The 24715-nt window shown below is 40.0% G+C and overlaps 2 long non-coding RNA genes and 2 gene segments (V, D, J or C); 2 read left to right on the top strand and 2 right to left on the bottom strand.

The window, feature by feature from the left end:
• Window positions 1-500: 500 nt before the first annotated feature.
• Window positions 501-1784, bottom strand: LOC134071328 (uncharacterized). The gene is made up of 3 exons (XR_009937051.1): window positions 1552-1784; window positions 1199-1334; window positions 501-935 (listed from the first exon to the last, which is right to left on the bottom strand). It is a non-coding gene; the product is annotated as an uncharacterized LOC134071328 (long non-coding RNA).
• Window positions 1785-5910: 4126 nt separating this feature from the next.
• On the top strand, window positions 5911-6617 carry LOC134102303 (T cell receptor alpha variable 18-like). The segment is given in 2 exon segments: window positions 5911-6029; window positions 6195-6617. Coding segments are annotated over 2 exon segments (384 nt in total).
• Window positions 6618-13632: 7015 nt separating this feature from the next.
• LOC134102299 (uncharacterized) lies at window positions 13633-15108 on the bottom strand. The gene is made up of 3 exons (XR_009941507.1): window positions 14794-15108; window positions 14070-14142; window positions 13633-13800 (listed from the first exon to the last, which is right to left on the bottom strand). It is a non-coding gene; the product is annotated as an uncharacterized LOC134102299 (long non-coding RNA).
• A 5519-nt stretch (window positions 15109-20627) lies between these two features.
• LOC134071297 (T cell receptor alpha variable 40-like) lies at window positions 20628-23137 on the top strand (the record flags this gene model as incomplete). The annotated part of the segment is given in 3 exon segments: window positions 20628-20736; window positions 20913-21209; window positions 23124-23137. Coding segments are annotated over 3 exon segments (369 nt in total), but the record flags the coding sequence as incomplete, so codon positions are not given.
• Window positions 23138-24715: the final 1578 nt, after the last annotated feature.

Genomic DNA, 24715 nt, shown 5'->3' with positions numbered 1-24715 from the left:
CCAATTGTTGCCAGTAAGTTACTGTGAAAACCTTTTACAGTAAAGGTGCTGTATTTCCATTTACAGTAACTTACTGGCCAATTGTTGCCAGTAAGTTACTGTGAATACCTTTTACAGTTAAGGCACTGTATTTCCATTTACAGTAACTTACTGGCCAATTGTTGCCAGTAAGTTACTGTGAAAACCTTTTACAGTAAAGGTGCTGTATTTCCATTTACGGTAACTTACTGGCCAATTGTTGCCAGTAAGTTACTGTGAATACTTTTTACAGTAAAGGTACCGCATTTTCATTTACAGTATTTTATGTATTCGCTGTAAAGTGAAAAACAATTGATTTTAAATTAAGATTTTTTTTGTTTTTTGTTGTATTTACAGTATTGGTTGTTTCCCTGTAAAAGCTAGGTCAGTTAAATACTGTGAATTCAATTGAACTTACATGAGCAATCATTAATAGAATAACTCATATTCCAAAATATTTCAGTTAACTGCAGACAATAAAACAATTTTAACTTTTGTTATTTATTTAAGACATTTCAAATGTATGACTGAAGTGGATGTTGACAGACAACAGTAGACATGGTTTGAACACAACCACAACCTTATCTGATTTGACACAGATAAGGGGGTTAAAAGCGCAGTGTGTGTAAGTGCAGTATGGCAACTGGCAAGTCTATGTAATGTAGTATAAGGAGTTGTGTGTGTACAGGATGCGGAGTAAAGAAACTCATCCCCAGTCTGTTTTGTGGGTGTTCCCTCAGTCTGCCACGTGGGAACAGAGACGTCTGCTTGACCTCAGTGGTTTAAACAGTCCGTGGTCAGAGCGTGAAATGTCTTTTGAAATACTTTTGGGCCGTTGTTGTACTCTTCTGGTATAGGTATCCTGCAGGGTAGGGAGAGGTGCTCTGATGGTACCTTTCGCAGTAAATGTCAAGTGTCTGAAAAAGAGAAAGAAAGCATACATTACAATTGACCCCGTTCATGAATATACAGTAATTAATGCAAACTACTCCGGTTGTGTGACAAATAAAACCCACACTAGTCAGGTAAAATAGATAGAAGTAATGCAGATGTGTACAATACACCACCATAGCAAAGTTTGGGAGTTCACTTTGATATGTCCAGTGTTTTTTTTTGGAAAGGGGACATTTCGAAGTGACCCTACACTTCTGAACAGAAGTATGTCTATGTGATATCATACCTAATCTCATAATTGCCTGCGGCAACTCTGCCTTCATGCGAACACCACTTTTCTGATGCCTAACATACTGTAGGCCATCTCCCATCTGACTTGCAATAGCAGCCTCTGGCTCCAGGCTGGGACTTCTGGATGGCTCCTAAAAAGAATAAACAGCAATTGCCATATAATTTGTTAAAAAACAGCAATTGCCATACAAAACAAATCATAGCTTTAAAAAACAAGCAAGGCAATCAGATGTAGAAATAGAAATGATAATTACCTTGCCATGAGGCACCCTTGCCACCCTTGTCACCATCTATGTTACTTCTTGATATCAGTTTATTTATGAACATAAATAAAACACAAACACTTACACCATGTTGAGGGCAGCAGCCATGGCTAACAGACATCATCAGGGTAGTGCCATCAGGTAGTGCCATCAGGGTAGACCGACTTCGCCCTGGACAGTTGTTGACAGTTGAGCCCACAAAGTCATAACAGACACATGAAAGGAGGGGATAAACTAAACAGTTACAGACACAAATACAGTACATGCACACATATTAAATGCTATATGCGTGTGTCTCTATTTGGTGAGTGAACTCACTTGCAGGCTTGGAGCTTCTTCCTTATGGAAGTGACACACATTTGGAACATTCCAAAATGCACACAGCCTAAGTGTCTCTGACACAGCGTTCTCAGGGCAGCAGTCCTCACACCACCTACTAACAGAGGGAACAGAAAGAGGCCTACATTACTTAATACATTGCAAAACACACAGAACATGAAAAGACCATCACTGAAGCACTACTACACTCACATGCATCTTAAATAAACACATGCCTCAATTTAAGTCACCAAACATTGGGCAAATAAAGGCTATAAAATGAATACCATTTAGCCAAACACTACCCTTCACAAACTAAAGATCCCTTTACTTATCGGCATGATATTTCTGGTAATTGAAATTCCCCAAATGCTCCCCTTTCACATCCACTATATGACGGATCTATGAGCATGACTATGCAAAACTACAGTTCCTAAATTAGGGGTGAGATAACTTACACATCAGCCTACTTCATTAATTTGTTTTACTGGTCCTCTTTCCAGTTATAGCAACACTACATATTATGCATCAACACTACATGTATTAAGTTTAATGTTAACTACCCATGCCCCATGGAGTTCGCAAAGTAATGTTACTAACTAGCTGCTAACGTTAACAACTTTCACCTGTGTCTGTCTGCTAGCTAACTTCAGCCTTCAGCCTGCATGGTAACAGCCACTTTAAGCTAAGCTACTTGCGTCTGATATTTCATTCAAACTAAAACTCTACATTCATAACGACATATCAGACTGAATTATTGCTAGATATGATATTGACTATCATTCGAAAAATCCCACATGATGGTTAAGTTAGTTACTGGAAAAGTTAACATTAACAGCTAACATCGCTAACGCTAGCGACGTTAGCTCGCTAGTTCTAGCTATCGATATGTGCTATGCTGATTCTAACATGGCAATCATGGCTTTGGTTAACATTTCATTGTGAAAACAATACATTTCTAATAAATTCCCGTTTTCAATTGGCATAAAAAAGTACTGTAATTCTTACCTTGAATATGATGTTTGTACAGAGTTGAAAATTGCAGTCAGATTCATGATTGAAAAGTGACGGTTGAAGTGAAGTCACTCTGGCTGGAGTTGAAAAGTCAGGGGTGGGGGATGGGAATTACTGCGTGTGCGCATGCGCTTATCAAGAGGCGATAGAGAGCCGAAGTCACGCCCTTCTACTTCCGGTCTATGGGACCTATTTTACGATTTTTTATGCATGGGAGTCAATGGAGAGATAACAATTATTTTTTGGTCCCGTTCGAGTTGGACCGTGCATTTCACATATGATGTGTGGGAATTTAAAAGATAATTTTTCACATTAATAAAGTTCTGTTTTTCATTAGACTTTAAAAGTTATCTAAGTTTTGTGCGAATCCGTTCAGTGGACTACATCTGTCGTCTCAAACGATGCACGTCACCAACTGAGCCACCAACTAGCAAACGAGAGGCTGGCTAGTTAGCTAGCTATTATGCTAGTTAACGGTTACATCTTGCTGCCAGCTAAGTCACTTAACAGTAGTGTTTGTACAGTCTATGAATGAAATACAACTTATCTGATGTGTTTAATCCTCTGACTCATGATATTTTCATCGGCAAGGGGGAAGCTCAAATAAGACCTGTTGCTGGCGCCCGTGGCTGTGAATTGGTCTAACGTCACTAACGCGACTGATGTGTTTGTAGTCGTTGGAAACACGATCTTTCACAATGTTGTAATTCACTAGTTACGACATACTTTTCAAATGTCTTTACATGAAAAATTGTCATTAAAATTGACAAACATCATATGGGTAATTCAAGGCACAAGACAATCGGGACCAGAAAATAATTTATATTTCTCCATTGACTGCCATTGAAAAAAAATCCAAAGATAGGTCCCATGGAGGCAATCGGAAGGGGCGGGACTTCGGCTCTCTATAAGCAGCCGTTAAAAACAATCGTGGAAAATTATTAGGCTGAAATGTGTTATGCTTGCTCAACAGTGTGATCAAAGCCTTAATTTTTCACATCAAATTGACTTTCTCAACCGTCTCAGGTATGTCATTATGAGTTAAAAGAAAGATAAGATTAAAAAAGGGAAAACACAGTAGGCTAGTTTACTTAACTAGCCTATTTACAGTAGCCTATAGGCTACTAGTGGCTATATTGTGATTTGTTTACAGTAGTGTTTTGACTACTGTAATTTCTACGGTAACACTTACAACTGTAATTGTAGTTTACAGTAGAGGTACCGCATTTCCATTTACAGTATTTTATGTATTCACTGTGAAATGAAAACCAATTAAATACTGTGATTTCAGTAGTTTTACAGTAACTTACTGCCCAATTGTTGCCAGCAAGTTACTGTGAATACTTTTTACAGTAAAGGTACCGCATTTCCATTTACAGTATTTTATGCATTCACTGTAAAATGAAAACCAATTAAATACTGTGATTTCAGTTGTATTTACAGTAACTTACTGGCCAATTGTTGAAAAGAAAAAATACAGTAGTTTACTTTACTATTTACAGTACTATAGTGGCTATACTGTGTTTGTTTTACAGTAGTGCTTTGACTACTGTAATGTTTACAGTAACACTTGGACTACTGTAATTGTAGGGGCGTTACTGTAAATTTTACAACAATCTACTGTAAAAAGCATATACAGTAGTGCTACTGTGAAATTTCCTGTAAATAACTGTGAATTTCACAGCCATTTTTTACAGTGTACTCCTCAGCATTTACTCTGCAGTGGTATCGGCAGTATCCCAGATCAGCTCCACAGTTTCTGGTGCTCACTGCTAACACTGATGGAGATGATCAGAAATCAAAAGCAGATCAGGGAATATCAGTGAGGGTCAAAGACAAGACTCAAGTCTCCCTGCAGATCTCCTCTGTTCAAGTCTCTGACTCTGCGCTTTACTACTGCGCTCTGGAGCCCACAGTGATAGGAAACTATAGTCTGCTGTACAAAAACATCACAGTGGGCTAACAGGAATGAGTTTAAGAAAGCTGCAGTCAGATCCTAAATACTTTCCCTATAAATTAATTAATATGCAGAAAAAAAGAAAAAAAACACACTTAGAATATGAAAATACATTTTGGCCAGCCATGAGTGCATGGAAATATTATACATTTGGAGTGCCATCAAATGGACATGATATGTTACTACATGTCAACACAAGTGGAGATTAACTGGTAATTCAGTCAGGACCACTTTGTCTCTAGGATAGCATATACTATTGCATGATATTCATTTTGGCAGTATGCTCTGTTCTGGGGGCCTCCTGCCCTTCCATGTTCAAATATGGAAAGCCCAAGGCAGGGAGTGCAGCAATAAACCCCCCATGGGGTACAGAACAGAACAAACATCAATGACAAGACATTGATAAGTCAGAAGTATGAGGGGGTTAAGGGGAGGAGGTGGGTTAGGGTGAGGAGGTGGACTGTGTGAAAATATTAGCACTTAGAGAGGGGTAAAATATTGAAGAAAAAAGATCATAGGAGGTTTTCTGGTTTTCACATTGGCCAGTTGCTCATGTGCATCTCATGATGATCGAGTTACCTGCTTTTTTTCACTCTTTATTTTCCCATTTTTCACTGTTTTATGCAACAATAAGTAAAGTCTTGCACACACACAAGACAAAAAGTTTGACAAAGTCTTTAAAGATTTGTATGTGTTTTATTGACATCCTGGCAAAGTGCAAAGGGCAGTGAAAACATTATTTGATCCCTGATTTTCTTCGGTGCAAAAGATATATCCAAAATTATAAGGTCAAAAATGAATGATGTCAGAAACTCTCCATATATAACACACTATTATTGTGAATGGACCAAAGTTGATTTTGAGTATGTTATTGTTGCATATATGTTGTCATCTATTGAATATTATGATCAATTTAATCAGCTTATTATCAGTTTAACTGACATAAATCCTTATAATGTCACCCTGACATGTAAGAGTTTTATTGTGTACAGGCTGGATCTGCAGTGTGAAATAGGTCCTCAAAGCAGAACCTCCCTCCTTTCCACAGTTACACACGTGTGCACACACACACGCACGCACGCACGCACGCACGCACGCACGCACGCACGCACGCACGCACGCACGCACGCACGCACGCACGCACGCACACACACACACACACACACACACACACACACACACAGTAATAGCTCTGATGACTGCAAGCACCAACACAGAACACAGTGTATTCCTCATGGAGACAGCACTGCTCTTCATCCTCATCATGGCAGCAGGTGAACTACGTCTGATGCTCATTACCATAGAAAATCACAATCACACGTATAACAGTTTACATTTCTATTTTTCTACTACCCCTAAAAATGACATTGAAATTGTGGATGACCTGTTTGCAAATTGCTTTTGTTGTTGAGTACTGCCTAAAAATGTCTTTCTTGCAGATGTAACTGCTGACCACATCAATCCCACACAGGAACATTTTACCAAGGTTGAAGATGAAGCTGTCGAACTGAAATGCTCTTATGAAACAAGCTACGGCACTGCTGATCTTTACTGGTACAGACAGTATCCTTACCAAGCACCAGTTTATTTGTTACAGAAACGAGGAAAAGGTAGTACATATGAACACATCCCTGACAAACGATATGAATCCGAAACCTCAGAAACATCCACAGAGCTCCATATTAAACGTCTGACTCTGGCAGACACAGGCCTCTACTACTGTGCTCTGCAGGGCGCCCAGTGATACAAACTCACTGTGATGCTGTACAAAAACTCAGAGGCAAACAGATGTATTTTTATGAAGAGAGATCAAAGTAATTTCCTCTTCTTGGTTTAATATCAGTTAGCCACCATCTATGGTTTCAAACTGAGTGAGTGTGGTTACACCTGATATTTGAATGTGGATAACATTTTATATAAAATAAATGATTGACTTACACGGACTTTACCGTTTTAAAATGGGTTTAATTGTTTTTTTCAGAAGGAATAGTATTTTGCAGTATATATATAAAACATAATAACTGGAGTTTATTAAAAGTTATTTTAGAGTGTCACAACACACTGGTACATTATACCGGCTTCAAGAGGTTGTATGTACTGTGATTGAGTGTTCACAACGTCCCTAATGGCCCAATGAATCAAATCCTTTAACCAGTCTCTTTAGGAGCTAGAGGACAAGGAACAATTTTCAAATGTTGCATTATTCTCCTGGTTATCAGAGCAGAAGATAGTAGAATAAACAACAGTGAAAGTGCAGTGGAAACATTTGTGGAGACCAAAAGCCAAATGAAAATGCATCAAACCCTGCAACATTCTGGTGAAACGTTCCCTCCACTTTGCATCCTGTTCTCCCTGTCAGGAATTATTTTCCAATAATGACCCTTGACATTATTTCAGGATTTTTTAAAAAAATTATTATTTATAATTATGCTGAAATTATCCCTTAGACATCTAACTTTTTTTTGAAGTACAAAGCATGTCCATCATTTCCATGTTTCTTCTCAACATAATGAATGAATGAGACAAAGCTGAAGTACTTTGCACATAAGTCATTTTATTACTTAAGTGTGCAGTTGCAGTGTGTTCCATTTCAAAGTTCACATTTCCCAAGTGGAATTATATGGCATCTTACATGCAATTATATTACATAATTAATATAATAATACATAATTATATGGCATTTTACGTGCACTATTCGGGGGGCGTGTGTGGTGTGATCCATCAGAATCTCAGAGCTGAAGTCTGAGCGCTTAGCCAAGAGGAGGAGCTCAGCAGCAGGTGGGATGTTTCCTCTGTGAAGAGGATTGAAGTAGCAATGAGTGAGCTCTGTACTGAACTCAGTAAACACCTCTACAATGTTGCTGTCTGGACTTATGTTACTCAGTGCCTTAACAGGTAAGTTATGCAATTGATTACATACAGTACAAGGGCTTTTGATTAACAAAAAATGCTGTTTAACATACAAAATATGCTTGTAGTGCAACATTTTGGTTTTTCATCTTTCACATTTTTTTTACATTTCTGGTTTTAAGGTATTGGATTGGGCAATAAAATCACACCAGACAACAGCACAGATGTGTTCACAGAGGAAGGAATGAATGTTAGCTTGTCCTGTAGCTACTCCTCTGCAGAATATCTCTATTGGTATGTCCAGTATCCCGGATCAGCTCCACAGTTCCTCCTGCTTGTGCTGCACGCCACTGGGAAAGACCCGAGCCCAGGCAAACATCCTCGCCTGATGGGGAAACTAAACCAAGAGAAAAATAGAGTGATTCTGCAGATCTCCTCTGTTCAAGTCTCTGACTCTGCACTGTACTACTGTGCCATGGCGCCCACAGTGACACTAAACCACAGACTGCTGTACAAAAACCTGACAGAGAGGAACTTCCATGTGCATGACTTTAGTAGATACATGTTGCATGTCCCATTGTTGTGATCAACTAACTGAATGACAAACATGAGCTACTATAGTTTACAGTAAAAAGGCATTTAGTGAATCAAGACATCAAGTTCTACCTGAAACACCAGGGGCCCTGGTCCATGTTCAAATGATGATAGTACAGTCTTGCAGTAGACTATAATGAAAAACCCAGCTACTTACATGTACATCTAGTTGCCAAGAATTTCCTGTAGAAATACAATCTACATTCCTGAAAACATCCAAAGTGAGAGCAGCTTTTTTGAAACTTACTGTCTCTTTCAACTTTTTCTGAAACTCATAGTCTCCACACACAGGGATTCACTGTTAGCCTTTCCTTCAGCTATACTCCAAAGCATATACAAAATTGGAGTGCCACCAAGTGGACAAGATCTGTTACTACATCTCAACACATGAGGAGATTTACTGGTAAGCCTGAGTGACAGGAATTCACCTTACACACATTCATATTCTGGACATGCATCTGGACTGACAACATCATCTTAGCACTGGAAACATATATTTATAATAACAGGAACAGTATCTCAAAATGTTGAATTTGAGGTTGTTCTTTTCTTTTTCATTTTTATAGATGGGCTTCTGTACCATCCAGACACTTTTGGCCAAGGGGAGTTCTCTAACCACTCAATAATACTCTCATCCTCTTTCTGTCCATAATTTATTTCTCACACAAGACCCTCCCTGAACAAGTTTCTGTTGTCATGCCTCATAACACTCTCACAGTTACAGCTCAGAGAGCTGTGAGAAAACACTATTATCCTCATCCACCTTAATAATGGAGACATCACTTATGGTCATCATTCTTATACTGGCTATACAGATAGGCTTCACATAACGTTTTCACAAGGATAGATACAAAACAATAATTATAGGTTATTATTATTCTTTCCCAACAATTTCTTCTTCTTCTTCTTTTCTTTGCAGGTACTTCTGCATAAGATAAAATTGGTCCAAAAGATGCAGTGTTAGTAAATAAAAATGAGACAGAACGAGAGACTCTACGGTGATTCAACCAGCAGCAATGTGCGTCTTTACTGGTACAGACAGTAATGGTGAATCATTACTACAGTTGGCAGATATTTTACAGGCAAGAGTATGCACTGAATTATAATGTGACTAGGCCACCCTTTCATTATTAATGAGTAAACTGCTGCTAAAAGACTGTTTGATTTGCATTGAGCTCAATGAGCATCAGACTAATAGGCTAACTCGAAAAAACACCATGCCAATCTCTAACTATGGTGAAGGGTATTTTAATTCCAAAGGCCAAGGAAACTATATATCAGGATACATAATATCCTGGATCCATGAAATGCAATGACCTTAAATTGAACCATGTCAATACCTACCACAAGGTGGCAGCATCTTGAAGTTTTGTTCAGAATTAGAGACACCTTGAAGGATTAATGCATTCAATATAAGGACTTTGGGGGCTGTAGAAGATCAACTTAAAACGCATCCATCACCTACGGACAACATAATAAAGTCATGGCATTTATGCAAAGTTGCATCTTCATTGTGATGCTGTATTACTTTGGTAAAAAGCCTGTTATTATTTTTCAGTTGATCCCATTTTATGTCTTCTCTCAAACCTACTGTACCTAATTGTATTCTATTGTGAAAGGATACCAATTCTAAAATCATGAGTTTATATTGTGATTGTACCAATGTGATTTTATTTCAACAGAATGCAGAGGAGAGGAGACAGTGGAACAGTCTGATCAGGAGATATTTCACACAGAAATAGGATCAGTGACTCTCAAATGTGGATATAAAACAGCTAGTTCATCACCAGATCTCTTCTGGTACAGACGAAGACCAAATGATTTGCCCAGATTCCTGCTGAGAAGAGATAAGTTTACCTCTGGAGACAATGGTGCTGAATTCAATGAGAGATTTCACTCCAAACTAAACTTCTCCTCCAGCTCCATCCCTCTGACCATCCAGGATCTGCACGTGTCTGACTCTGCTGTGTACTACTGTGCCCTGAGGCCCACAGTGACAGCTGCACACTGAGCTCTCATACAAAAACATAAGTTTCCCTCCCTGAGGAAGTTTCTCTTGTTATGATCACATAGCAACAGCTCAGAGAGCCTTGAGCAAACACTCTAAGCAATTATGTCCTCTTCCATGAACACACAAGAACAGTCTTGATCACCCTTACCAAATCCGTGGGAGTAAATGATCTCACTTCAGGAAGTGTGTAAATGGAGAACAGAATATTTATAAAACAAGCTTTGCTGACTTTGCTGGTTGGGTCACTAGATGGACATGCTGGTGTGACCATCTGAAGAAGCTGGATACAGCAGGTGTAAGATGGTCATGGTGATCAGTCTGCCAAGCTTGACATTGTTGGAATAATTATGGTCATGCTGATTTACTATCGACCAGCACGAGCTGGCATTACCAGTTAAACCAGCAATGTAAGACCAGCAATACCCGCTAAAATTACTAGCATGAGGTTGAATGACAAGCAAAACCATTGTAATGGTTACAATGTACCATTATAAACTGGCTGAACCAGCTGGGGGTATGTTTTCACAAGAGTCTTGCTGGTCTAGTTGGTCAACCATCATAGGGGGGGTCAAACATGCTAGTCAACAAGCAGGTCAACCAGAAAACCACCTAAAGGCCGGGATACACCAACCCGATTATTGGCCGGTGGACGTCGTCGGACAGTCGGGCGAGATTGGAGACTCGAGTCTGTTTGGTTTTTCCCGTGTTGGCATCAGTCAGGGGAGCCATCGGCATTCATTTTGGCCGATATGACATGACAGGTTTCAGTTCACAAGAGGACATCACTCCAGCTTCTAGAGAACTCCTTCTGGCTTAGAGGGTGCACATACTGTATGAGGAGGAGCTAAACAGACAGATGAACAGCATTATGGTGACATCAGATTGAAGTGATCAAGTGAAGAAGACGAATCCAGTGATTCCAAAGCAGACCTGTTTATCAGCATCCATATGAACTACACCATGTGCTCTATCATAATGATTTCAGTACTGCTATTTTTAACCCTTCTAGGTAAGAAACACAATACACATATTTATAAATATATAACACATATTTCAACTTTCTTCGGTATGATATCTTATACACATGCATGCACAAAACTGAATAATTCCCCTTTTATTTGTAGGTAAGAGTACTGAAAACCCTATTGCTCCAGACACTTTAGAGAAGTATGCTACAGAGGGAGAAAATATTCAGCTCTCCTGCAGATACAATGGAACTGCTTATGGTCTGTACTGGTATCGCCAGTTCTCAAAGTCTGTGCCACAGTTTCTCATTCTGGATTATCTAGGTGCTATCACCAAGGCAAATCCTCCAGTTCCTGGGATATCAATCAGACATGATAAGACAGCACAGCAAGTGTTCCTGGAGATCTCATCTGCTGAAGTATCAGACTCTGCTCTTTACTACTGTGCCATGGAGCCCACAGTGACAGGAAATCCAGCTGCACCCAACAAAAACCCTCACAGCTTTCAGAAGAGAAGAGATAGACTTGAAATGTAGCAATCATACAGATGATTAAAAAAGGTTGCAATCCACATGTGTACATCTGCACAGTAATCCAATACCTAAATGTTCTGGGGAGGACTTCCCATATTCTAATATAATTACATTAAATGCATATTAAAGTCTAGATATATCACTATTGCAGGCAGGGCATTGACTGCAGACAATTATTTTGAATATTGCACTTTTGTCCAATTTGCCCTATACAAAGCTACACAAAACTAGATGCACCGCATAGCGGTACACAATATGACCGCCGCTCAGTTCTGCACATTCTCTCCAAAACGAATTACGCTCGTCAACTTTCCTGTATGGCTGGGATTATACTTGCTGTTAGACCAACCGTAAGCATATGCGCCCGTGTGCGACCTGCTGTGTCCGGTGTACAGACTCGCTGCAGCATTACGCACCCTACTGGAGGTCTTCACTAGGGGGAGAATAGTAACATCAGATGTGGATGTGGCCATGTGCCATTGTTTACTCTCATGATTGCCCCCAGCTTCGATGTCGATAATGCATCTTGCAGTCACCTTTTTTTGTAGTGATCGCCCCCTACTTTCTTATCAGTATTGCATCTCGCGGACGCGTCATGTTCGCTTGCGACGACGTGCACGACCGACGCACCAAACGACCGCAAAATACGCGAGGCAGTCATGATACGAACACGAACGCGTTGTCTGCAGCAAGTCTAAACCTGCCTTATCTCCGATTTGTGCAATATACTGTATGTATATCTCCTACTCTTGCAGCTCATGTGTATATGAGTGTGCATGTGTGAGTTTGCTTGTATAAAGATGTGTGTGTGTCTGTCTGTGTGTGAATGTGCATGTGTGCGCATGTGTGTGTGTGTGTGTGTGTGGAATCCATGGAAGTGTGTTTATCTGTGCGTGTGAATCTGTTGATGTGTGTGTGCGAACTTAGTTACTTTTTAAACTGAGCCCCCTGCCGGCTCAACATAAAAATGCCAATCGGTTTTGCCAATAGCCTACTCACTATATTGGAATTTAACAGTTACGCCATTTTAACAGTAACGTCAGAACGTATAGAAGACATCACAACCTGCAAAAAGTAATTTCAGGGAGGTATCTAAAAAATACTTTAACCTACTGAGATACTGAAATACAGATGAATAGCCTATGTTTGTTCAATAATGTCTAGTCAGTATACCAAATAAGAGAGGCCTATAGATAGAAACTGTGGTAATAAAATATGAAGATTTTGGTAGTTTGGGCTTTTCGTGTATCCTTCTACTGTAGCCATTTAGCCATCTACTATAGGCCTGAATTATATGCCAATGAAATTACACTTGTTAAACTCACCTCAATAAATATTTTGCAATCATTTAATGGGCAATGCTAAAGTTACTGTTACAAACCAGCGGCAGAGTTGGCGGTCCAACGGCGGTAACCACCAGTGGCCCGCTGGAGTTTTGCTCATCAGTTCTCTGGCTGTCCACCGGCGGCTCAGAAGCGGCTCCAGATAAAGGGCCACCCTTTTGCCGCTTACTACCCACCAGCTTCTAATTGGCCTTATTTATGGCCATAATAATGAAAATGATGCACTAAAATAGCAATAATACATTATAACACTTTCCATTTGCCCTCAATCAGAACAATTTACAATTATTTACAGGACTTACCAAAGTTACCAAATTTACTAAGGTGAAGACAGTGCCTGCTGATGAGAAACCTATAAATGTATTCTGTAATTTAATAATCCAATGTAAAAACATTTATCCTCAGCAACTATCACACAGACTCACCACACATAGTATTAGGTTCAATACATTTTGTTTATTTATTTATTTTACTTGCTTTTGTTTATTTATTTTACATGCTCATTTACATGATTTATTTATTGTACATGCTTAAACAATTTATTAAAATTATTTTTAATAATGATATATGTAACACACTCTTCAGATGTAAGGAAAGTAAAGATGCAAAGAAGTTGTGACAGACATTCATGGCTTGTTTCTCCCTTGATATTGGTGCCAGATTAATGAAAATGCAGTTCTACCTTGCTGGGGTGTTACTGGCAGCGTTGTGAGCGAATTTGACAGAGGTGTAGGTCTGATTGGTAAACTCTGTTGAACAGATTAGAAATGAAAAGGCGTATTTAGTGAGATGATTACTGCAATGGCAGGGTTCATACAAAAAAAATTGAGCTGAATTTACTACTTTTTCACTACCATCAACATGTTTTCTACTACAAAAGCAAAAGGTGAAGAGTAATGTAATGTAATACCTTTCCGAAACACAATAACACATTTAAGAACAACGGGGATTTAACAATGGACAAAGCTACTGGCATTTGAACAGGGGTGTGTAGGCTGTCAATAGGCACTGTATTTACCGGCATGGCTGGAGTTGATGAAGCTTGCTGGGTGGTGGTGCTGGCAAAGGTGTAGTGGTCTGACTGGCAAACTCTGTTGAACAGATTGGATATGAAAAGACGTGTTTAGTGAGATGATTACTGATGGTATGACACCTGGCACGCTAACTAGCGCCTAAAGTACAAACACTTCTAAAGGATATTTCCACTTAATTTTCAGACAAACCAAGCAAGGGACCACATACACAGACTCTATAAATACTAACCATGATGTCAGTTTTTTATTCAAATAACTTGAAAGAGATCGTCAGGTATAAATGCACCATGCTAGTGGCCAGTTCATTCATTCACATGCTGTTACATGCTAACTGGCGCCTAGAGTACAAACACTACTAAAGGATATTTCCACTTAATTTTCAGACAAACCAAGCTAGGGACCACATGTACAGACTCTATAAATACTAACCATGAGGTCCGTTTTTTATTTAAATTACTTGAAAGAGATCGTCAGGTATAAATGCACCATGCCAGTTCATTAATTCAGATGCTGTTACATGCTAACTAGCGCCTAAAGTATACACTTCTAAAGGATATTTCCACTTAATTTTCGGGCAAACCAAGCTAGGGACCACATGTACAGACTCTATAAATACATTTTGGAAACAGGTGTTGGCTAGAATTACGCTTTACATACAGTTTTTAAAATGAAAATAGTAGAGATATAGAGAAGAGATGTTTTACTTACCTAGTCCTAAGCCTGCTACTGGTGGTTTGAGTACTGACATTGTAGGCTATTCGCATCTGCTTGGATGAGTTTGCTTGATTATGTTTCTAAACGTAAAGACATTTAACAACTTCTTTATCAGTCAGACGGTTACACAGTTACGTGCAAGAACAACAAGTCACGTAAGAGATGAAATCGTTTAGCTTACTGCAACATGAGAAATCAAGTAGTGTGAAACTAGCGACAGTAAAGAAAATTCCAATATGGCCGCCATTCGGAACTGAGAAATCACAACTCCATCTTCTTCGTTTGTCTTCTTCTCTCTGATCCGATCTATCATTCACTGAGCAGCGCCAGCGCCACACACCAGTGGCAGCAGGCTGCAGTGTTTGAACGTGGTTGCATTAGTTCTGCTTTTGACGTTCTCATATAAAATCGTAATAAATACATAATTGTTTTATTTGGTAAGCACAGGGTAGCCACGGGGGTGCCAGTGACACAGCTACATGGGGCCATGGGGCCATTCTAGGCTTCAGTGTAGAGCAGCCACGTTGAGGGACCATTCACTAAATGCACACATAAATACATTTATTATAGCCCCCATGGATGAAAGTCCACAAAACTTGGCATACTCCCAGAGGGTGTCAGGTTAATCATACACATGAAATTTGGTGCAGTTCATAGCATCTCATCTGAAGATAGGGGCAATTAAAGCAATATTACATTACATTTTCAATTTTTACCATGGGGGTGCAATTCACAAATGACTGGTTATAAGCTAAGTTGATCCGAGCTCTTGAGACCAACATACCATAAAAAAATTGTCATCCTCGCTGCCACGGTTCAGGTAGTTATGTAGGAAAAACTGCAATTTTTGGGCTTCGGGCGGGGCCAGCGCGGGGGGGGAGTGACCCCCGGGGACGAAACGAAATTTTTCCGTAAAAGTCTACTGGGGCTACATGCCCACCAAGTTTCATGTGCCCCGGTGTTACGGTGTCCCGGGAATCGTTGACCAAAAATTCAGAACCGATGACGGAAAAAAAAAAAAAAAAAAAAAACTTTGACAACAACTATATGACCGCTTCGCTAGCTATGCTAGCGGCGGTCATAATTAACTGTGAAACTATTTCTCACACAAGATCCTCCCTGAAGAGGTTTCTCTTGTCATGACTCATAACTTTGATGCACACTCACAACTCACATAGCAACAGCTCAGAGAGCTTTGAGCAAACACTCTAAGCAATTATGTCCTCTTTCACTTATGGGCATCATTCTCATACTGTCATATTTAACAGGTATATTTACAGTTTTATTCAATTGCTTACACACAATTTTTCAAACCGAGTTCTTTTTAACAAAATTTAAGCACAGGTATCCAAATGCCACACTCAGTTTGCATAATTCCTAGATTCTTTGCAAAATGAAACACTTCAGTCAAAACAAACACACTTCAGTCAAAATATACACACTTCAGTCAAAACATATACACATATTTGTAAAAATGCTATTAGTTGTCATTTAACAAACACAGTCCTCAATGATCAGACACTATTGCAGCCAGTTTCACACAGCAGTGATAAATGCAAAACGCATTTGTAAAAAGAAAAATTAGGAGATAGCATGTGCTAGATTTTTGCCCAGACATTGTTATGTAAGGGATCATTTAGATGTCCAAAAAATAGTGACAAACCCACAACATTCTTCATGATTAGTTCGACATAGGGAAAGTGTACATAAATAGGTCTATATAATAAACTTGCACTTGCACTGTACAACACTGAAGACTGCTGTAGACAGAATATTTTAAGTATTTCTTTCAATACTTAGCCTACAGTATTTCTAACCATAATCAGTTACAGTAATCAACCAACAATGAAATCAATTGAACAAATAAAATCTGTAGACAAACAAAAACTACTGCATAAAGTACATACACTTTGACTCTGAAGAGCAACTACTGCAAAAGCAACAAGACTGTATAGCACACCTGAGTGCTGCGTTTTCAATTTTGCACATGTGTGCTTACACACCTGGTGGATGTGATTATTCAATTCGTTCATTAGTGTAGTCATTGGCAATCCGGGGCTTTGTAATGACAAGGAAGTAACCTCACAATCCTTATCTGTGTCTAAGGTGTGGAAATGTGTGTAGAGTTTTACAAATCACTGTGTGTAATGTTTTGCAAAAAGGGTGAAGCAGACATTGTGTGTAATGTTGTGCAAATCTGTGGAGGTGTTTTGCTCCTTGGAGTAAAATTTTGCTAATTGTGTGAAAAAAAATATTTTAGTGTGTAAACAATCGTAAAAAACTGTAATACACACAACATTTTCTCCAGGATAAATACAAACAAAATTAAAGCTGCGAGCAGCAATGTGGGGGCCAAGCTTTGGAAATTTGGAAAGACAAACTCCCCTCCGCCCCTCCCCCTGTGACCACCATGGAGGAGTATTTGTGTGCTTTTGTCTGGGCTTGAGAGAGAGAGAGAGATGAAAGCGTTACTGAAAAATGAGCTGACTTCCTGTGATTATAGCGCCCCCCTAGTGGTCAAAAGACATGACATGGGAGAGTGGGCGTGTGCAAATGGAACGCCCCCCCCCCCCCCCCCCCCCCCCACGACCACCATAGAGGAGGGTGTGTGTGCTTGTGTCTGGGTTAGAGAGCGAGAGAGATGAAAGCATTAATGAAAAATGAGCTGACTTCCTGTGATTATAGCGCCCCCCTAGTGGTCAAAAGACATGAAATGGGAGAGTGGGCGTGTGCAAATGGAACCCCCCCCCTACAACCACCATAGAGGAGGTTGTGTGTGCTTGTGTCTGGGTTAGAGAGAGAGAGAGATGAAAGCATTAATGAAAAATGAGCTGACTTCCTGTGATTATAGCGCCCCCCTAGTGGTCAAAAGACATGACATGGGAGAGTGGGCGTGTGCAAATGGAACCCCCCCCCCCCCCCCCACGACCACCATAGAGGAGGGTGTGTGTGCTTGTGTCTGGGTTTGAGACAGAGAGAGAGTAGATGTGAAGAAAATAGCCAAAATGAATTTCTAATTTTTGTTTTTGTGTGTGTGTGTGTGTTTGTCCTTGGGATGTGTTCCCACGTCTTGACACGTGAAAGCCTTGCTGAGATGTAGGTTCACTTCCTGTGATGCGGCTTCACCGCCAATTTGGATTGGCTGTTAGAGGCGAGCACTTCCGTCAATTGTTCCACAAAGCAATGCAGTAAGAAGGCATGGTCTGAAGATGGTGTGTGCAAATTTTGGTGAGAATCGGATGAAATTTGAGACCTGTGAAACTTTTTGGAAGTTTTGACCTTGGTCTGTTGGTGGCGCTACAGCGTTTGTGAAAAAGTCTTGTTAGTTGGTGGGTGGGGCCATACCTTTTGCGTTAATACACAGAGCAAGTTTCAGCTTGATAGGTCTAAGCATTTTAGAGTTATTTGCATTAATGTTGTTGAGAAATTGATGAACTTTGACCTGTTGCTGGCGCTAGAGGTTTGGGGTCTGGAGTCTGTAGATTGGGGAAGGTGGTCATTGGCCATAGAGGAATATGTGTGTTAAATTTCAGAACTTTTTACTGTATGGTTCTATGGCTTCCATAGAGATATAGGTTTAATGTCTGTGTGGCGGCTTTTTATTGGCTGTTACGGGCAAATACTTTGGTCAATTCTTCCTAAAAGCAATCAGATTAGAAGGCATGGTCTGAAGATGGTGTGTGCACATTTTGGTTAGCCTGGAAAACCAGCGCCAACTGCTGGACGGCAAAATGTTTTGCCTGCATTTGGGTCTGGCCTCGGACCATTGAACATTTTGAAAACACTGCCCTGAATCTGGCAGATGGCAACTAAACCAATCACAACGCAGAGATGTGTTTTGAATCAACGCGGGCGGGGCAGAGGGCTCTGGGGCGGGGTTTTGAGGGAGCGTTGGCCTATAGGCACAGACACAGTTTGAAAGACAACGGGTTGTGCTCATCAACAATGTTCCGTTGTATCCATTCATCGAGGCCAGACTAAATTAGACATCCAATCCATTTAGGCTGGTTTATCAGGCTACATTTTGGTGAGAATCGGATGAAATCTCTGACCTGTGAACGTTTTTGAAAGTTTTGACCTTGTCCTGTTGGTGGCGCTACAGCCTGAAGGGTAAAGCATTGGAAATTGGTGGGTGGAGCCTTAACTATTGCCTTAATCCACTGATTAAGTTTTAGCTTGATAGGTAAAAGCATTGCAGAGCTACTGGCATTAATGTGTTATTTTTTTGACCTGTTGGTGGCGCTGAAGTTTTGGGGTTTGGAGTCTGTACATTTAATAGATTCGGCAGGGCCCTGAATTGAATAAGTGTGCCAAATTTCACAACTTTTTACCGTATGGTTTGGTGGGAAATGGGCAATGTGTACTTTATAATAATAATAATAAGAAAACGTAGAATCACTATGGGTTCCTTGCAGCTTCGCTGCTTGGCCCCCAACAATAACCACAGGTTATGACCTTATCCTTATTATTTCTATTTCCTCTGTTTTTACAGGTACTTCTGCACAAGATAAAATTGGTCCAAAAGATGAAGTGTTAGTAAATAAAAAGGAGTTCGAGTCAGTGACTCTACGGTGCTCATATGAGTCAACCAGCAGCAATATTCACCTTTACTGGTACAGGCTGTATCCTAACATGGCACCACAGTATCTACTTCACAGAGCAGCTCGCTCAGGATGGAGCACTAATGAGCCTGATCCTCGTTTTACTTCCAAAATATCCCAAACTTCCACTGAACTCAATATTAAAGATCTGACTCTGTCAGACACAGCTCTCTACTACTGTGCTCTGAGAAGTAGCATCCCCAGTGATACAAAGTATCTGAGATGCTGTACAAAAACCTACACACAAATGATGCCTTTGAAAAGCATGTAGATAAAATAAATTGCCTTTTTAATTCAGATAGCAATTCACCACAGATCTGTGGTGGAAGCCTCATTGAGTGCTTGTGGTCACACCTGTTCTCTGTGTTAAGGATGGTGACGGTGAATCCCCATCATGACTAGTTGGCAGATATTGCAGGCAAGGGCAGCTGAACTGAATAATACTGACTGGGCCACCCTTTCATTATCAGTGAGTACACTCTGCTAGCCTGGAGACCAGACTCTCTCCTTCGCAGAGAGCTCCATTGGCAAACTTTTATTTCCTGGTTTGTGGACACTTGTCTGAAGTTTGAATTCATTGGAGTTCAATCGCTAATGTTTGGTGATGTATACCACGGGGGACACAACGCTAAGGCTAACACTCTGCTGCTAAAAGACTATTTGGGTAAAAATCTATTTGAGTAGAGATATCATCACATTTCTTGGCACTGGACATTTTGTTTGAGTTTTATAAATGGCAAAAGTGGCATATCGTCACCTACATGTAGATATTTAAGGCATGACAAAGGAATAACGTACATAACATAACACATGAAACAACATGACATAAGAGGTCTTGAGAGAAATTATTTAAAAAGTAATCACCAAAGGTCATTCTGATAAGGATCATAGGAGAGATATGGAAATCAAACAATTATTCTAAATTTTCTATGTTTATGATCCTTGTCTATGATTTTGTTTTACAATTCAGACTAAATTAATTAGTTAATAGAGTGTCAATAAGTGCTGTAACTCCTTAGAATAATATTTCAGAAAGTTTCTTTTCTATAAGATATCAATATGTTTCTTGTCATTAGACTAAGATCACCATAAAAAAGCTAAACACCAGTCACCATCAACCACATGGTGGAGCCATTACTGCTTGCTGCACTGAGAGAGCACTTACCATGTCATTCATTCTGTACAAAGCAGCAGAAGGAACACACTGCATTTCATAACACACTGAGATGACAACCTGTTGAACTGAATTATTCCTCTCCTCCGAAAAGCTGATCAGCCATGGACATTCTGGAATTGCGACTGTGGAATATATTTCTATTGGCTCTTTATTGCTTTGGTAGGTTCATGTTTCTTATTTACTGAAATGTTTGAGTCTCTTATTGTCGAGACTAAATCTGCAGTCTCACACCAGTTGTCTTGGATTAATTTGACCACAATGGTCAGTCATCATCCCGTCTATATTTCATCGCTAAAAGTTACAATTATAATATGTTGTTTGTCCATTCATTTCAGAATGCAGAGCTGAGGACTCCGTTGATCAGCTAGGAGGATTTCTAACAGCTTCTGAGGGAGGTTCAGTAACTCTGCCCTGCAATTACACCAGCACCAGCCTAGCAACAAAGTATCTGTTCTGGTACCAGCAGAAACCTAATGGATTCCCTGTATACATGCTGAGACGGTTCTCAGACATGGGCGATAACGATGAAAGTTTTAAGAAGAGATTTGAGGCCAATCTCACCTCAAACACGGTTCCTTTGAACATCCAGAATTTGCAAGTGTCTGACTCTGCTGTGTACTACTGTGCTCTGAGGCCCACAGTGACAGCTGCACACTCAGCATTCATACAAAAACACTGGTTCCACACAGAGAATACTGATAGAAGATAACATCTTAAAGGGTGCGATGTGATGCTGTATTACTTTAATATGTTTTACAAAGGTGATTTGTCAACAGGTCACATATTTACTTATTCAAAGTTCAAAGTTTATTGTCATGTACTCATAAATTATAATATAAGTAATGAAACTCCTTGTGCTCAAGTGTCCATTCAACTACAAAAAAGAGGGGTTGGGGAGCCTAAAGAAGCCTTTAATTATCAAACTATTGCTTTCAGCCTTCATGCTGCAAAACTGAATAATTCCCCTTTTATTTGTAGGTATAAGTACAGAAAGCACTATTGCTCAAGACACTTAGAGAGAATACAGAAGGAGAAAATATTCAGCTCTTCTGCATTTACAATGGAACTGCTAACAGTCAGCACTGGTATTGCCAAAGATCCTTGATCATGTTTCCACCACAGGATGGCACCATAATAAATCTTTTTCAGTCAATGAAGATCAAAATTCAGGCAGCTTGGTGAAAACTGGACGACTCCACCAAGATAATTCACACGGCTACCGCCGTTCATTCCGACATACCAGCACTCCGACATTGACGTCCAATTGTCGTAGTGGAGGCATGTCTCTTTATGGGAGAAAGAAATTTTTTTTTTTTCGTGGTCGCAGTGGCGGTATTTAACTTTTTTTTCAAATAACGTGCCATTCTGACATGAGGTCATTAATTGGCTATTAATGTCATAACTATATCCAAATGTGTAAAATAATAAAGATTCACATTTAAAATGTCATTGTGAAGACTTCTTGATATGGTTATGTGTCTGTTGCGTGCACGACTCCGAGAAGTGAAAGCAGCTCTATACACTAATCCAGCGCGAACTTTATGGGCGCTGCCATCTTGAATATCGCCATTACTGCGTGCCTGCGAGTGTGACGAGTGACACTTGCCTGTGCTTTTCAATGAAGGCATCCTGTCAGAGAATGTCTAACATATGAATGTCTCATAAAAGAAAATGTCAGGTGAAAGGGAACATTGGATTAATGATGTCAGACTGTGCCAAAACTTACCAATGAAGGTAATTTATTAACAACATTAAGACGTGTATTAATGACAGCTAACCTCTGCAACAGCCGCCTATGGAACCAACGGGCTAATTTCTTAGCAGCCAGTCACGCAGTAATGGCGGTTTTGTGTTACTTCCGTGTTTCGCTGGATTAGTGTATACACATGGCAAGTTTTCTTCTCTGTCTCATTATTCGCGGACTAAGTGGAGCCAAATTAAGTTATTATTTTGCTGTCACTTCGTCTGTTTTATGGCCTAGAAGGTTGTATTTGGTATCTGAGGATAGCTCTAGCTCTCCTCTTTTATCTGACATGCAAGCCGTATCTTTTTAACCACGGTTTCACGAGTAGGCTAAATCAAACGAAAGTAGCGGTAGCCGAAGCTATATGATTCTTATTTGTTTGTCACTTCGTCTGTTTCTATAACACAAAAGGATCGATGTGTTTGGTATCAATGGAAAGCTCTGTTTCTCCTCTTTCATTTGATATGCGTGTTATGTCTGTGTGATGCCTGGTCCCGGAGTAATTCAAGCGAGAGCAGTGGCTGCGTGGGTGAACGCAGAGCAATATAGACTGTAAATATAGGCTACTTTCATTTAAATTCATGATTTTTTTTTCATACTTGATCTTACAGACACGTGTCTAGTCTCGATGGAAAGCCCCGGCTCTGAGCTCTTTCATGCAATATAGGTCTCATCTCGCTGTGACTAATAATCGTGGAGCAACATAACAGAGAAGAATGGGTGTGTCTTTTGACGCACTTTGCGTCCGTCGGGCTCATAGGGTCCGTTAAATTGACGTGGAAAAAAATAGGATTTGTAAACTGTCGGAATGGGGGTACTAAAATGTGTCGGTTACATGTCGGCAGTCCGACATGCCGCTATTCAGACATGGTGTTATTCCGACATGCTGCCAATCCGACACATTTTAGTAGGCCTACCCCCATTCCGACAGTTTACAAATCCTATTTTTTTTTCCACGTCAATTTAACGGACCTATATGAGCCCGACGGACGCAAAGTGCGTCAAAAAACACACCCATTCTTCTCTGTTACATTGCTCCACGATTATTAGTCACAGCGAGATGAGACCTATATTGCATGAAAGAGCTCAGAACCGGGGCTTTCCAACGAGACTAGACACGTGTCTGTACGATCAAGTATGAAAATAAAAATAAAATCATGAATTTATCATATTTACAGTCTATTGCTCTGCTTTCAGCCACGCAGCCACTGCTCTCGCTTGAATTACTCCGGGACCAGGCATCGCACAGACATAACACGCATATCAAATGAAAGAGGAGAAACAGAGCTTTCCATTGATACCAAACACATCGATCCATTTGTGTTATAGAAACAGACGAAGTGACAAACAAATAAGAATCATATAGCTTCGGCTACCGCGACTGTCGTTTGATTTACTCATGAAACCGTGGTTAAAAAGATATGGCTTGCATGTCAGATAAAAGAGGAGAGCTAGAGCTATCCACAGATACCAAATACAACCTTCTTGGCCATAAAACAGACGAAGTGACAGCAAAATAATAACTTAATTTAGCTCCACTTAGTCCGCGAATAATGAGACAGAGAAGAAAACTTGCCATGTCTATAGAACTGCTTTCACTTCCCCGAGTCGTGCACGCAACAGACACATAACCATATCAAGAAGTCTTCACAATGACATTTTAAATGTGAATCTTTATTATTTTACACAATTGGATATAGTTATGACATTAATAGCCTATTAATTACCTCATGTCGGAATGGCATGTTGTTTGAAAAAAAAGTTAAATACCGCCACTGCGACCATGAAAAAAAAAATGTCGGAGTGGTGGGACTTTCTCCCATAAAGAGACATGCCTCCACTACGACAATTGGACGTCAATGTCGGAGTGCTGGTATGTCGGAATGAACGGCGGTAGCCGCCTATACTTTCATTTAAATTCATGATTTTATTTTTATTTTCATACTTGATCGTACAGACACGTGTCTAGTCTCGTTGGAAAGCCCCGGTTACGGTGTTCATTTTAGGACATCCTCAGTCAGACTCAGGTGTCAGACTCAGAAAAACCTCTGTCATCCTCAGATAAAACTGCCTCAGCGTCAGAAAAACCTCTCTCATCCTCAGACAAAACTTTCTCAGCGTCGGAAAAAACTTTGTCATTCTCAGACAAAAGCTTGTCAGAAAAACCTCTCTCATCGTCAGACAAAACTTTCTCAGCGTCGGAAAAAACTTTGTCATCCTCAGACAAAACCGTGTCAGAAAAACCTCTCTCATCGTCAGACAAAACTTTCTCAGCGTCGGAAAAAACTTTGTCATCCTCAGACAAAACCGTGTCAGAAAAACCTCTCTCATCCTCAGACAAAACTTTCTCAGCGTCAGAAAAAACTCTGTCATGGCTATGGCTATGGCTATGGC

The sequence above is a fragment of the Sardina pilchardus genome, chromosome 2, assembly GCF_963854185.1.
Source record: "Sardina pilchardus chromosome 2, fSarPil1.1, whole genome shotgun sequence".
Taxonomy (NCBI): Eukaryota; Metazoa; Chordata; class Actinopteri; order Clupeiformes; family Clupeidae; genus Sardina; species Sardina pilchardus.
Note: the sequence above shows the minus strand (reverse complement) of the source record. Positions and strands in the feature narration are given on the sequence as shown.